We start from the raw sequence: 13,449 nt of genomic DNA, 5'->3' as shown, positions 1-13,449 counted from the left end.
TGACATGATATATCAAAAACCAACATAACAGAAAATCATAAAATCAATACCTTTTCCTTCCCTCACAGTACAAATAAATGCGTAAAAGGTGACGGCATAAAGGTGACTGCACAAGGGCGACAACCCTTCATCGCAGATGGGCCATCTCATTGCCAAGTGATTTCTGAAATAGGACGACGACTGGGGTTGGTCGCTATTGCATCGTCCCTTTTTTCAACATTCTTTTTGGTTTTTGTGCTAGGCGACAACTGGGGTTGGTTGCTAGCTCATCGCCCTATCCCAACGTGTTATGTCGTTACTTCTAGTCCAAAAGGCTCTTATATGAGAATACATAATAGTGTATTATGTATATAAGATATCTTAAAATTTCACAATAATGAGCAATGATTCTCTTTGATTTTAGTGGATAGTGAGATTAATACATGCAATTGTAAAATCCTTTGCAAGATGCATGTAGCTTCAATTATGCACTCTACTAAATTAGAATTCCCATAGCACACTCATGAAGGCGCATTGCCCATGCAGTAACGCTACATTTCGGGGAAAAAAAAGACTAGCTATCAAATAGTAATAGCATGCAAATCAACAGTAAATTAGACTAACTAGAAAATGGTGCAAACAAGACTTAATTACCATTTTTACTATTAGTGGACATTATTTCCAAAAAATGAGGAATAAAAATGTTAAATTACACCTTTTAACATGTAGGTAGCTCAGTAAATCCTGCAAGAAAATAAGCTTAGTTAGGTTATTGTGAAAATTCAAGATTTTGAAATAATGAATTATGAGTTGTAACATAGATGAAGGGAGACACAAGACATGTCCCACATTATGATCCTCAAAAAACAGGACAAGAAATGGTGTTCCACTTTGGTAACAAATGGGCAAACCGCCCCCCCACCCATCCTTTGTTTTTAGATTTATACTTTCTTTACTTTTTTATATTACTTTCACAAAATTAACTTTTATACTATTTATCATTTAAAGTATTTTGCATATTGTGGCTTTCATATAAGAAAAAACATTGTTATGTCGGATTTTGTTTTATTAATTTGAACACATGTTTTCATAATATCAAAGTTTCATAATTTTTAATTATTTATAATAATTCGACAAACGCATTAGAATGCGCAAAAAGTGTGTAGGTAAATGACCATTATTTACATCAATGTAAATCACTCACCATTATTTACATCAATGTAAATCACTGGTATGTGGCACTATACCATAGGTCTATCATTTTATAATATTTTATTTTTTATTTTTATTATTTTATTGATTTTATTTTTGTTTTTTTATGATTATTTACAAATAACCGTGATTGACTAAGATTTTTGAAGTAAATAAGAACGGTGGATGTACAAAATTAGTCACAATTCTTCTCTATATAATTACTTCCTCCATCTCTCGTGTCTATTACAAAATGAGTGAAATTTAGTGGAAAGGAAAATTAAGTTGGAGAATTAGACAAAAACACAAGTGGAAGATAGCACGAGTGATTAAGATGGAAAGTTATTATTATAAATTTGTGGATGAAATTAAAAGAATAGGAGAGGGTACATATATTGCAAAAAATGAAAATGTGCAAAATAAGTAAGACAAATTATAATGGAAAGCGATGTAAAATGAAAGAGACAGAGAGAGTATATACTAATTCTAATATTATCTCAATATCATTAAAACGCTTTTAAATAAGTATAATATAAACTTAGTGTATAATGTTTTGATTGTGCATTATTTCCCAAAAAGAAATCCTTTAATTTCTTGACCTTTATTTTATTTATTTATTTATTTATTTTTTTACTTTTCACTCTACTTATCCATACTTCTTAACTGTTGCTCTCTAAGTTAAAAATTAGTGCGTAGCACTAAATAGATTTATGCAAGATCAACTCATAGCTTTTACCACCACATATTAACTTGAGTAATTAAGTTTGGATGAGGATATTGTATGTCAATTAATATTTCAATTTAGAATTCGTTCATTATATTTGAAGTTCAACAAGTATTGTATGAGATCGTCTCATCGTGAGACGGGCTCATACAAGCAGCCCAAAATATTAAACTATTGTAATTTTAGAGATAAAATTAATGAAATTCAAAAGAGAACCAACAGTTTTAGCTTTAGGGTCAGCCCATATATAAAGTCATTTCACGATGAGACGATCTTAATAAAGAATTTATCATTTTAATATGTCTTATTTTTTAAAAAGCCACAAAAAAAGCTAGTAAAGTGGCAAAATAATTATTTTTGTCAGTTTATTGGTTCTTTTAGTTTGTTACTTTGTTGGTTAGTCAGATAGAAAAAAGTTTAGTTTGACAAATAGCGTTTCAGTTACTTGAAACAATGATTTTAGAGCAATGAAGTAGTTAATCTAGTCAATTTTTTTATTGGGGTTTTTTTTTGCCTTTTTGTCCTATTTTCACTAATAAACAACCAATAATCAACCCACAACAAACTAATAATCTATACTATACAATATTATCAGCCAATTCCAAACAAACCTATAAACAACAAACAAATAATAATCAAATCTGAATTTGAAGATACCACCTTATAATGTCCTTTTATATCTGTTGCTAAATGTGACATTCTTCTTCATAACATTATTTTCAATTACAAACTCAAATAGACAGAAAAATACTCCCTCCAATTCAGCACTAATGTCCCATTTATTTTATATATTTTATCCAATGCACTTATTCAATCCTTAATATCTTTAATTGTGCATTATTAAAAATTATGGAAAGTTGATATGAATAATCCTTGCATTGAGACGAATAAAACAAGATCTCACATGGCTATATTTTAACTTGTAAATTAATAATAAAATACAAATTAAGAATAAGAGATGAATAATGTCCAAAAAGCAAATGAAATGTTAGTCTGAATTGAAGGGAGTACTTATATATGTTTTTCAAAATCCTTCTATTCTTATCTTAGGAGAAATTATCATGCATCCATTTCAATGAAGATATAGGTCGTTGGTATCTCTTTGACACAAATAGTCCCACATACTTGTATATACTAGTAGCAGTGGGGCTATAATATAGCCCCCACAAGAGAAAGTGCTAGAAAGAAAGGGGACAAGGGTAGTCTCTAAAGATATTGTATTGGCAAAATCAAGATTCATCATGAAAAAAACACCTCCATGTTCTTGCAATTAAGAACCTCCTTCTTTCTCTTATTCATTAATTTTTTCCCTACAAAATCTTGCATTTATAAATGCACTCTAGGATCATTGTATTCTCTAACTTATCCACCACTACAAATACTTGCTAACTTCTATTATTATTATTATTATTATTATTATTATTATTATTATTATTATTATTATTGTTATTATCTATCTTACACTAAACAAACACTCAAGAAATAAGATACCCTAGCTAGCTACCTTCTTTAGAATTTCTTGAACTTAATTAGTTTTCCTTACATACAATAAGACATTCATCTTTGAATCACCAACATTTTCATCAACATCATCATCATCTTCACCATGTCAATTGTTGCTCATATTATGGCCATGTTACTAGTACTTCCTATGCATGCATGGAGTGCAAGGCATACTTTTGATCTTGTTTCCTATAACAAGGTAATTCACTAGTTATAATCATAGTTATCGTCATAGTCATAATCATCAACCCAGTCAGTGGCGAATTTAATTAATAATAAAATCAAATAATGTTGATAATATTTAAAAATGCGCTTATTGAGGTTTCAACCCGGGTCAATACTATCCCTTAGCAAAGCTCCTACCAACTTAACCAGTATATACATTAATATCTCTAGGTATATATATGGTTTATTTAATACATAAGTCATTGAATGCTGCCCATTGACATCATTGACTAGGCATAGATTTGCCTTGAACCCAGTATCCCGCATACCCGACCCCTTCAAAGAGAGGGCAAAGAGAAATATAGTCCATAATGTATATTAAAAAAAACTCATGTATATTCATTTTTATTATGCATGGCTGCATGCGGATCAACTCATGTATATTTATTTGGGTTTGTAATATATAGTTGCAGGATGATATAGAGAAAACAAAGCTAGCACATGAAATGGAGATCAAGGGATCTCTTGTTTTTAAGGACACTAAAGCAGCATCTTCAGGTATAAATATGTTATACATTCATACATTAATTCATTAGTAAGAAATCATTGATATACAACTAATTATCATATGGCGGCTTTATTAAGTATTAATACTTCATATGCATGAATAAATATATTAATTCATGTGTAAGTGATGCACATAAGAGTTAGGTTGGATGACTAACTTAACTAGGAAATTATAGTGTATGGCTCCATATAAACGATATTTAAAGTTGATAATTGATGTATTAAGATTTACTTTCTCCTCCGTGACTTAGCCGTTTGCCCTATTTAACTAAAAAAACACGTTAACTAGGAAATTTGTTACAGAATTATCTTAAACAAAAGTTAAATTAAAGTTGATGATTTATGTTTTAAAATTTATCTTGTATTGTACTTTATTACGCTCTTCTACATGAGAGGCGTGTATTGGTTATAAGCTAGCAATGACAAATAATAAGCTTATCTCGTACTAAATAAATCAAGAATTTTATGTTGGTATGTGATTTTATATATTCTCTATCGGTACGTTAAATAGATTTCTAGCAGTGTTCATATATTCTTATTTATAATTATGTTCAAGTATAGTATTGGAAACCAAAAAATAATTGATAATTAGCTTGCCCTAAGTGATCTCTTTTATTTATGTGAACTGATTTACAAATGAACTTTTTTTAGAGTTAACTCAAGTCACATCAAGTGCAACTTTGGACAAGAACACAAGCCAAGTGATGGAAAAACAGGTAACCCTGTCTAGATTGCTTATATACATAAATAATGTTCATGATAAACTTTGTTCGAATTTAAGAGGTGGGTTTGGAAAAGCCAAACAAAGAAGAAAATAAGTAATTCATTTACAAGCTAAGTTTACTACTAAAACCAATTGACATTAATTGGTGTTATTGTTTGAGTTTATAAAGTAATATTCTTTCTTTTCGTTTAACAATAATGTGAGATAACTCACGTGTGGACAACAATAAACATTGCTTCAACAAACTTCAATCATTTTTGAACTTAGTTAATCATTTTCCTCCTCGGACTCTCCTTCTAGCTACTTGCCACAAAAAATGGTATCCAAACATAGTTCAAGGCCGGTTCTTAGCATATTTTGGGTAGCCGATCACATAGGGCTCTCTTAAATATTAAACAATGTTATTCAGACCGGGTTCTAATTAAGTAACACTTTTTAAGTGATTTGTTTTTAAACTTTTTTATATTTGAAGTAATTTTAGAATATACTTTTACAATTCATTTTGTTGTCTTAAATTAATTTTCCTATTGTGGAAATTTTTTTAATCTTTTGATATAATAAAGGGCTCCATTTTGATAGACATTGAAAAAATAAATAAATACTCCAAAATCTTTACTCCGCCTCTGACATAGTCTAACGGGTCATTTATGTATTAATTGGTAGGGTTTGAAAGGCCGAAGTCCAAGATCAATGATGGAATCCGAGTCAGAAGATGAGACCAAAGAGGCAACTAATCCAAATGAAGGCGAAGCTGTGGAAGACGCCGTGGTGATGGATTATGTTTCTCCCCATCGCAAATCTCCAATCCATAACCATCATTAATCCTTAATTATCTTCTATGTTTGATAATTGATATCTTAAACAAAGTTTACATGTAAACTTAATTAGGTTATGTAATTCCCTTCTTTTGAGTTTGTTTTTCAAACCATATACTATATTCAGTAACAGGAGCAAAGCTACATAATCAAGTGGATCTACTCATGAACCACACTTTTTTTCTTCAGAAATATATAATAAATATTAATATACTTATAGTGTATAGTGAAGTGTTCATTTTTGCCTATATGTCAATTGTTCTACATGGGATGAAGAGAAGACAATATATCATTTTATAAATTTGAGTTATAAAGGGCCTAATATTAAAAATTTTGGTTAATGAAATAAACACTTAAAGAAATTTGCAATTTATGATTAATTCTTTCATCGATGAAGAGTATATGACACGCCTAAGCTATATTTATAATGATAATTATAATATATCGGTTTGTCTTTAATGTTGTTTTGCCACGCACCCTTTGAAGTTCAAAATTGACTTTCTATATAAAGGGCCCATTAACTCTTATAGCTAGTTTGGTTGTCAGTATTAATGGTTGAGAATGATAATAAAATTCTATTGTAATTTAGTAAGAAAATGACATGAGAAATTAATCTAATAGTTATGTTTGTTCAACCTCAACCATCTCATTTTATTTGCAAAATTTATTCTAGATTGAAAAGGTGGTATAAGATAATAATGAAAAATTATAAAATAATATGTTTTAATCATCAAAATTTCATCAACATACAAGTCATTCTTATTACCATTATTTATTCCCAACGACCAAATATGCTATTAGTACTAGTGATTGATTTTAAAAGTGAACCTTGCTCATTTGAACTTATAAATGAGTTGCTTCTTCCAAACTCCATCAGGGAAGGTTCTGAGCATGTTCCACAGCATAAGGTTCCGAAAAATTAAAAGCCTCGATATTAAATTACATAGTACTGCTATATATTTAATGTCTATAAATATAAAATTATTAAAAAATATAATAATTTTTAAAATTACACATGAACTTTAAAAATATTTTCAATTTTTGATTCGCTCTCCATTCCATATTTAGCTAATTTCTTAAATTATGTCAATATAGTTCATATCTTAATGTCTATGTGTCCTCATATATAGAACAGTGTATTGAAAAGGGTTGGTGGCATGTTGTGCTGATAATATATAGTAGTATTTGATAGTTATTATTGTTGTGAATAAATGAAGACACCAAATAACTTCAAGTGGAGGGCCATTTTTAACAAGTATGGTCCCTGCTTGTGTTTTATTACATGAGAGTGATCCTTAATTAAGATCATGCACCAAATATCTGTTAATAACTGCTACTTTCAGTTGAGCTCAACTATTATTCTGCTTCTAATAATTTATATCTTTTTATAATTAATTGATTTATTATAATTGGCATGATTCTCATGATTCATCAATTATGTTTATTTCACTACAAAAATATTGTTAATTAGTTGGAGATAATTTAAGGTTTTGTTTAAGCAATGTAGTTGTATGGGTAGTTGTTATCTGTCTAAATAGTTGTAATTATATTATTATAATTGTCAAATATTCAGATGTCAAATTAGTTTGTGTAAATTAGGTACATCAATAGGAATAGAATCGGATTCGGATTAGATTTTACTAACTATGACTTTGCTCATAATAAAAGTAATATTATCATAAAAAATAATATTTTTTTCAACTCCAACTCAAACTGACTCTAAGACCTTGAAGTAACATGTCAAACTCAAAGTAAGTTGTTAGATTGAGTTGGAGTTTGTGTCGAAGTAGAGTCAGATTGCCAACTTTTTAAGAGATTTAACTCTGATTAGACTCTGATTCGAAATCTTACTATATCGATTTTCTCATATTAAATTGTGCTGATGTCAGATATCAATTAAATAGTCGTGTCTTATTTAATTAGAGGTGATAGTGAAGAATTCATAGATTGGTGAATGGTAATGGCATAGTTAAGGTGGCATTATTAGTATCATATAAATGTCCAAAACTTTGCGCCCTAAAAGATCTCTCTATCAATTGGAAAAATCAAGTAGGGAAAGGCCGTCTTCTCTTTCACGTGGCTTCCGACCACTGTCTCTATGCATTTATTCCTTGGATTCTTCAAGTGTTACATACAAATGTGTCCAATTACGTTCTCATGATTTTCCTTTGAGTAATAAATACAACACTATATGTGGAAAGTGTATATACGATATTAAGTCTCACTAATAAATTATTGCAGCAAGATTAGTACAATCAAAGTTGTTATTATTAACCTTAAGTAAGATAGACATTTATCTAGGTCTTAGAGTTAAAAAGAACCCTTATATATAAAAACTATTGTTAATAAAATAGACATTTAAAAATTTGCAAATATGATTAGTTCTTTTATCAATTAAAAAGTGTATAACACGTTTATATTTATAATGATAATTATAACATACAGGGTCCGTTACTTTTATTTTTTCAAACACACATTAAAGTTTCAAATTAAACTTTTATAGAGAGGGTCCAATTCTTTCAATTTGCCTAAGACCTGTAAAATATCATGCATTCCCTCACAAACTCATATTTCCATTATCCTTTTTTAAAGGTAATTAATTCACTAAAACCAAAGCACAACTATTACAAAATGAAGTGACAATTTTTTTAAGAAGACCCATCAGAGAGAGAAAAGTGAGAAAGAGGGTGCTTGGATCCAATAAGAGTAAGAAACAATGTAGAAGATGATGAAAAACAGAATATAGGGCACAACCATTACTCTTGCCCTTTCACTATGAATTAGCCCTCTCGACATGTGTTGTGCATTGTGTTTTATGAAGTCTAAAGCTCCTTAAATATAGGCCACACCACCTTCTAGAACCACACTTAAACTCAACATTAAACATATATATCAATATATAGAAAAATAAAGCCCTCTTCAATGCCAAAACGTAAGAGAAATAGATTGTTAGGCATCCTAGGCAGCTACTCGTTCAAACCAACCCTTAGCTCATTTGAGCAACTTCTTTATGAAGCTACTCACCTTGCTTGACAACTATGCTTGGACGAGTACTCACCTTGCTTAAATGAGCACAATGTTCTTCCCTTCCTTTGCTTGTTTTTCTTCGTTGCCTCGATCGAGCAACTCAATTACCATGTCTTGCCTCATTCAAGGAATGGTCTAACATTCTTAGTAGAAGCTCTTGTTGCCTTGACGAAAGCCTTCTATTTCTCCAATGCACTCCATACACTCCACGTTCAATACACTCAAACCCTTTGCACCCTCATTTTTGCTCACAACATGACGTGCCTTTTATTGAGTCATCGAGTTACTCATAAGTAATTTGACACTTGCACTAACAAAAAGAGCAAATTTATATAACCACTAGTTTTACCAAAATCTGAATTTCTGATCAACTCTAATTTGTACTAGATTTTTTTCTAAAAGCATGCCTATCTCTTTCCATAACTTTGCCAGGTAGTTCTCTACAACTAATAAAGATTTATGTCAATGATAGGGGCGGTTCTGGGGGTGTGTGGGGTGTCTACAATAGATATATGTCTCTCTAACCTATGCATCTGTTGCCAACCCTTGTTAACGCATGTGTATGTAATATTATATGCTGCTTGATATAGTATAGGCCACCAATTATATCTAGTTTTATTCTCACCTTGCCTTACACTCACTCCTAGTGATTGGAACAAGCTTGATTTTTTTGATGAAGTAGGTTGTTTCTATATTTTATTTTTCTAAGAGTTAAATGTTGAGTTTTTCCTCCACTAAAACAAACTAGGTACTTGTTAGTTATCAATAACTATTCTTACTTGATCGTTGAGTCTAATTTTTTAATACTAAATTCTATTACCCTTGCATGCGATAAATATAATTGCTCAAGATCTTTCAAATTTGAGGAGAAACTCCCTCAAGTGATCCTAAAATGTCAATATTTTCTAGGTCACTAACTTGGCTTTTAGCTTTACTAAATGTATTATCATCACTATCACTATGCTCAATATGTTTTTGTGTATTATCATCATCTTAAATATTTACTTGAGTTATCCTAACCTCTTACTCGATGTATTCTTAACTCGTTGAGTTATTCTTAGTGACTACTTGAGGTATAACTCCTACTTAATTTAAAATTAATTCCTACTTGAGGTCTCCTTAATTCCTACTTAAGGTCTCTTTAATGCCCACTTAAGGTATCCTTAATGCCGAATTAAGGTATTCTAAACTGATATTTGAGACATTTTAAACTTTAACTTAAATTATCCGTAATAACTACTTGACCTATCATCATCATCATCATCATCATCATCATACCCAATGCCCCACTCGAAAGTATAGTCGTTTAGGTAAGAGAAGGTGACGAACAATTCATATATGTACTCCCTTCACATGGAGGACTAGAGAAATTTGGTCGATTTTACCCCCAAACATGTAAGAGCCCTGCATAAAGAGGATATGAGTGATAACATTGTCAAAAGAGAACAAAAACTGTAGTAAAAGAAAAACACAAGCAATAAAAAGACTTTAAAAAAACCGATGAGTATATAAATAAACAAAATGGAATGGTTAAGATGCAACTAGACACTAGGGCAAGAAGGCAACTAAAGAAATTATTAGTAATCTACAATATGAACCAGACGTCTCTAACTATTCCTTAAACAGCTAGTTTCTTGAGAAATCGTCTATTTAAGAGACATCTCTCAAGCCCAACCCATTAAAACTTAATGCCTACTTACATTAGTCTTAATGCCTACTTACTGTATCCTTAATACCTACTCACAATGACGGAATTTTAGAGCAGTAGCATTAGCACAAATTTCGTGGGTTGAGTTTATACAAGAGCAGTAGCACTAGCACAAATTTTAGAAGAAGAAGAAGAAGAAGAGCTTGAAGGAAGAAGAAGAGCAAATATCGTGGGTTTACACAAAAAGGAGTATATACTACTCTATGTAAATGACGAGTTTTTTTTGAAAAAAAAAAGAAAAAAGAAATGGGGTATATCATAGTTATCAGAATCATGATTCTGATATACGATTCTACGATCTTATGATCCAAAACTAGGCGATTGATCCGGATCGTCGGTAGAATATTAATGTGGTAGAATCGTGCGATCCTAATTAGCTCAAGAATTATGGTGGTAGGATCATAACACGATTTTATGATCCTACAATTCAACGTTCCGATCCTCTATGAGTAATTTCAATCATAAAATATTTTCGTATAATACAGATTTAAAATAATTATATCAATGCCTTTACAAATATCAATTTTTTCTTGATTTGCAGTTTAAAAATGATGAGTAAAAGCTTTATTTTCAAAACTTAATAGATAAAGTCAAATAAGTTTTTAAATACACCTTAAAACTTAAAAAGAGAACAAATATAATTGATAATAACCTTGTAGGATCACAAAATATAATGCATATTTGTAGGATCACACGAGTCTACGATCCGATTTTAACAATTTCGATCCTACCCCCTCAATGATCCTAATGATCCTAGGTAGAATCTCGATCCTAATAACCTTGGGGTATATGATGCGATTTATGTAGAACCGCAGCATATAAGACATTATATGTTACGGTTCTACAGGAATCGCAACATATACTCCTTTTTTTTGCTCGTTTTTTCAATTTATTTTATGTTGCGTCTTGAATGAACTATAGTATTTGTTGCACAACAAATAAGGTTTTTTCCACTAGTGTAGGTCTGCGAAGAGGCACAGGTCACTCAGGTCGTTCTTTACTTGCTCAACCCACATTTTCTTAGGTTTTCCTTGACTTCTTTTAACGGAAGAGTCGACTATCTTTGCACATGTCTAAATTATTTTAATCTATTTTCACGCATTTTAGCAGATAATAGAACAACGCCTAATTTCTCTCTAAACACCTTGTTCTTGATTCTATCGATAGAAATACAGTTCATATAATTTCATAAAATTCAATCAAAAGATTATCAAGTTTTGAAATTGTTTCAATAATCATCAATATATCAGTAACTTATTATCAAACTTGTTAATAAAATATCAGGAAAAATAAATATGTAAAAAATTTATTATCAACTTTGTTAAGAAAATGTTTGAAAATGCAAATATTACAACTCATAAAAATAATTCACTATACTTGTAATTTCATTTTTATATTGATCGATTTGATTTTGTGATACAAATTGATCATAAAAATAATATACTTAAATCAAGAGAGATATACTTCTCCAGACAACATGGGACATTGATCATGACACCATGGTCCAACTCTAATCAACTGGAAACCATAAAAAGGGCCTTCTGTTTCTACAAAATTTCTAGTGGACGTAACACCACGAATGCTTTCTACTTTTTATGTGCTTGCTACTTAATAGTTTTACCTTTGGAATGCCGTGAAATATCTCCCAACACCAGAGGATATATATAATCAAGCATTAGTACATGAAAAACTACACCTGCCGATGAAAATTAAAGGGCTTTATTAGACAAATAAAAGATGGATGCATCATTTTACCGGGCAAATCCAGCGAATTAAAAGAAAATAATGCAAATTAATTACAGCTGAATAACTTTCAGGGGGTGTTTGATAAAGAGATTTCAATTAGCTAGTTGGTAACGGACATGATATAGTATTAGTGTTACTATTCGTTTGGTTATTTTCAATCTCTTTCATTTTCGTTTTTGGAGAGTATATGATTTCCTTACTTTGTTATCATACCTACATGACACGTAATATAATCAGTTACAAAGCATAAATGAAAACAACTTTATTTTATGTTGAATAGTAATTTTTTCATAATTCATCACCATCTGAAGGGTGAGAACAAATATGGGGTATCGTGTCATTGGTCAATCTACCATATTCATTAGATGCAGTAACCAAAACACTTTGGGGAATGTAACGGATTTGATTACAATTTAAATTCATTTTTGATTTTATCCTAATACTTTCTTTTTCTATAATTTACATTATGTTTGGATAACAATTTTGAAAAGAAATGGAAAGGAAGGGAAGAAAAATGAAAGGGAAATAGCTCTTATTTGTATAGGAGGAAATAAAAGGAAAAAAAGAGAGATAAGAGTTTTTCCTTTAAATTTTTCCAACTTTGAAGAGATTGAAACCTTAACAACAAAATATCCATCAAATCCTTTCAATTTGCTACCCTTCAAGTTACTTTCTTCCTATTTTGCTATTCAAATAAAAGATTTTTTCTTCCCCTAAATTCTTCTTTTTCCTTTTCCTCTATTTCCTTCAATCCAAACACACTCATAAAGTATACCAAACACCCCCTAAGTCTTCCTGTTCATGACTTCCAAAAGCAAGGGCTATGTACAAAATCTTGCTCAATTATAAGTGAATATGTCAAGTCTCCTTGTTCATATTAACACATTGACTGAGCTAAAAACCAAACAACTCAAATTCCAGAGACATGACAAGCTGGAAATATTCATATGACAGCTTGTTCACAAACACAAGGATTAAGTAGACCAACTTACAGCAGAATATGAGTCCTAAACCTCAGCATTCCAACACAGTCTGATGAATTGATTTCCAGGCAATGGTACGCCGCAAGATCATCTACCATTATAATAGAAACAGCCAAGCCCGGCCCAAGTGGGATACAGGACAATAAACTTTGATTGGTTGCCCAACAAAATATGTTTGTGGGTTTATTTGCTGCAGGGTCTAGCAGCAGGAGAAAGCAAACCACATGCAAGTATCATAGACTATGATTTTAATTCCTCTTAACTGATACCAAGTACCAGCATTTTGAAATGATAAAAAATTTTCTTAATAAATCATA

General features: G+C 30.7%; 1 protein-coding gene across 2 annotated transcripts; it reads left to right on the top strand.

The window, feature by feature from the left end:
* The first annotated feature begins 3,303 nt into the window (after positions 1-3,303).
* On the top strand, positions 3,304-5,918 carry LOC130799726 (uncharacterized). Of its 2 annotated transcripts, none has more exons than XM_057662929.1 (4): positions 3,304-3,596; positions 4,036-4,120; positions 4,781-4,845; positions 5,517-5,918. In XM_057662929.1, the coding sequence occupies exons 1-4, from the start codon at positions 3,501-3,503 to the stop codon at positions 5,673-5,675; spliced, it is 405 nt and encodes a 134-aa protein (XP_057518912.1). In that variant the 5' UTR covers positions 3,304-3,500; the 3' UTR covers positions 5,676-5,918. The 2 variants fall into 2 exon arrangements, with proteins under 2 accessions (XP_057518912.1, XP_057518911.1); XM_057662928.1 differs by having other exon boundaries at positions 3,308-3,596; positions 4,030-4,120; positions 5,517-5,912.
* Positions 5,919-13,449: the final 7,531 nt, after the last annotated feature.

Source organism: Amaranthus tricolor, chromosome 14 (genome assembly GCF_026212465.1).
Source record: "Amaranthus tricolor cultivar Red isolate AtriRed21 chromosome 14, ASM2621246v1, whole genome shotgun sequence".
Taxonomy (NCBI): domain Eukaryota; kingdom Viridiplantae; phylum Streptophyta; class Magnoliopsida; order Caryophyllales; family Amaranthaceae; genus Amaranthus; species Amaranthus tricolor.
The sequence above is the reverse complement of the archived record's forward strand: the minus strand, read 5'-3'. Positions and strand labels throughout refer to the sequence as shown.

Excerpts from the sequence above, each read along its gene's own strand:
- LOC130799726 (XM_057662928.1), top strand. The coding sequence starts at position 3,501 with ATGTCAATTGTTGCTCATATTATGGCCATGTTACTAGTACTTCCTATG. Across the intron at positions 3,597-4,029 it reads ATCTTGTTTCCTATAACAAG|TTGCAGGATGATATAGAGAA; the intron begins GTAATTCACTAG and ends TGTAATATATAG. Across the intron at positions 4,846-5,516 it reads GCCAAGTGATGGAAAAACAG|GGTTTGAAAGGCCGAAGTCC; the intron begins GTAACCCTGTCT and ends ATTAATTGGTAG.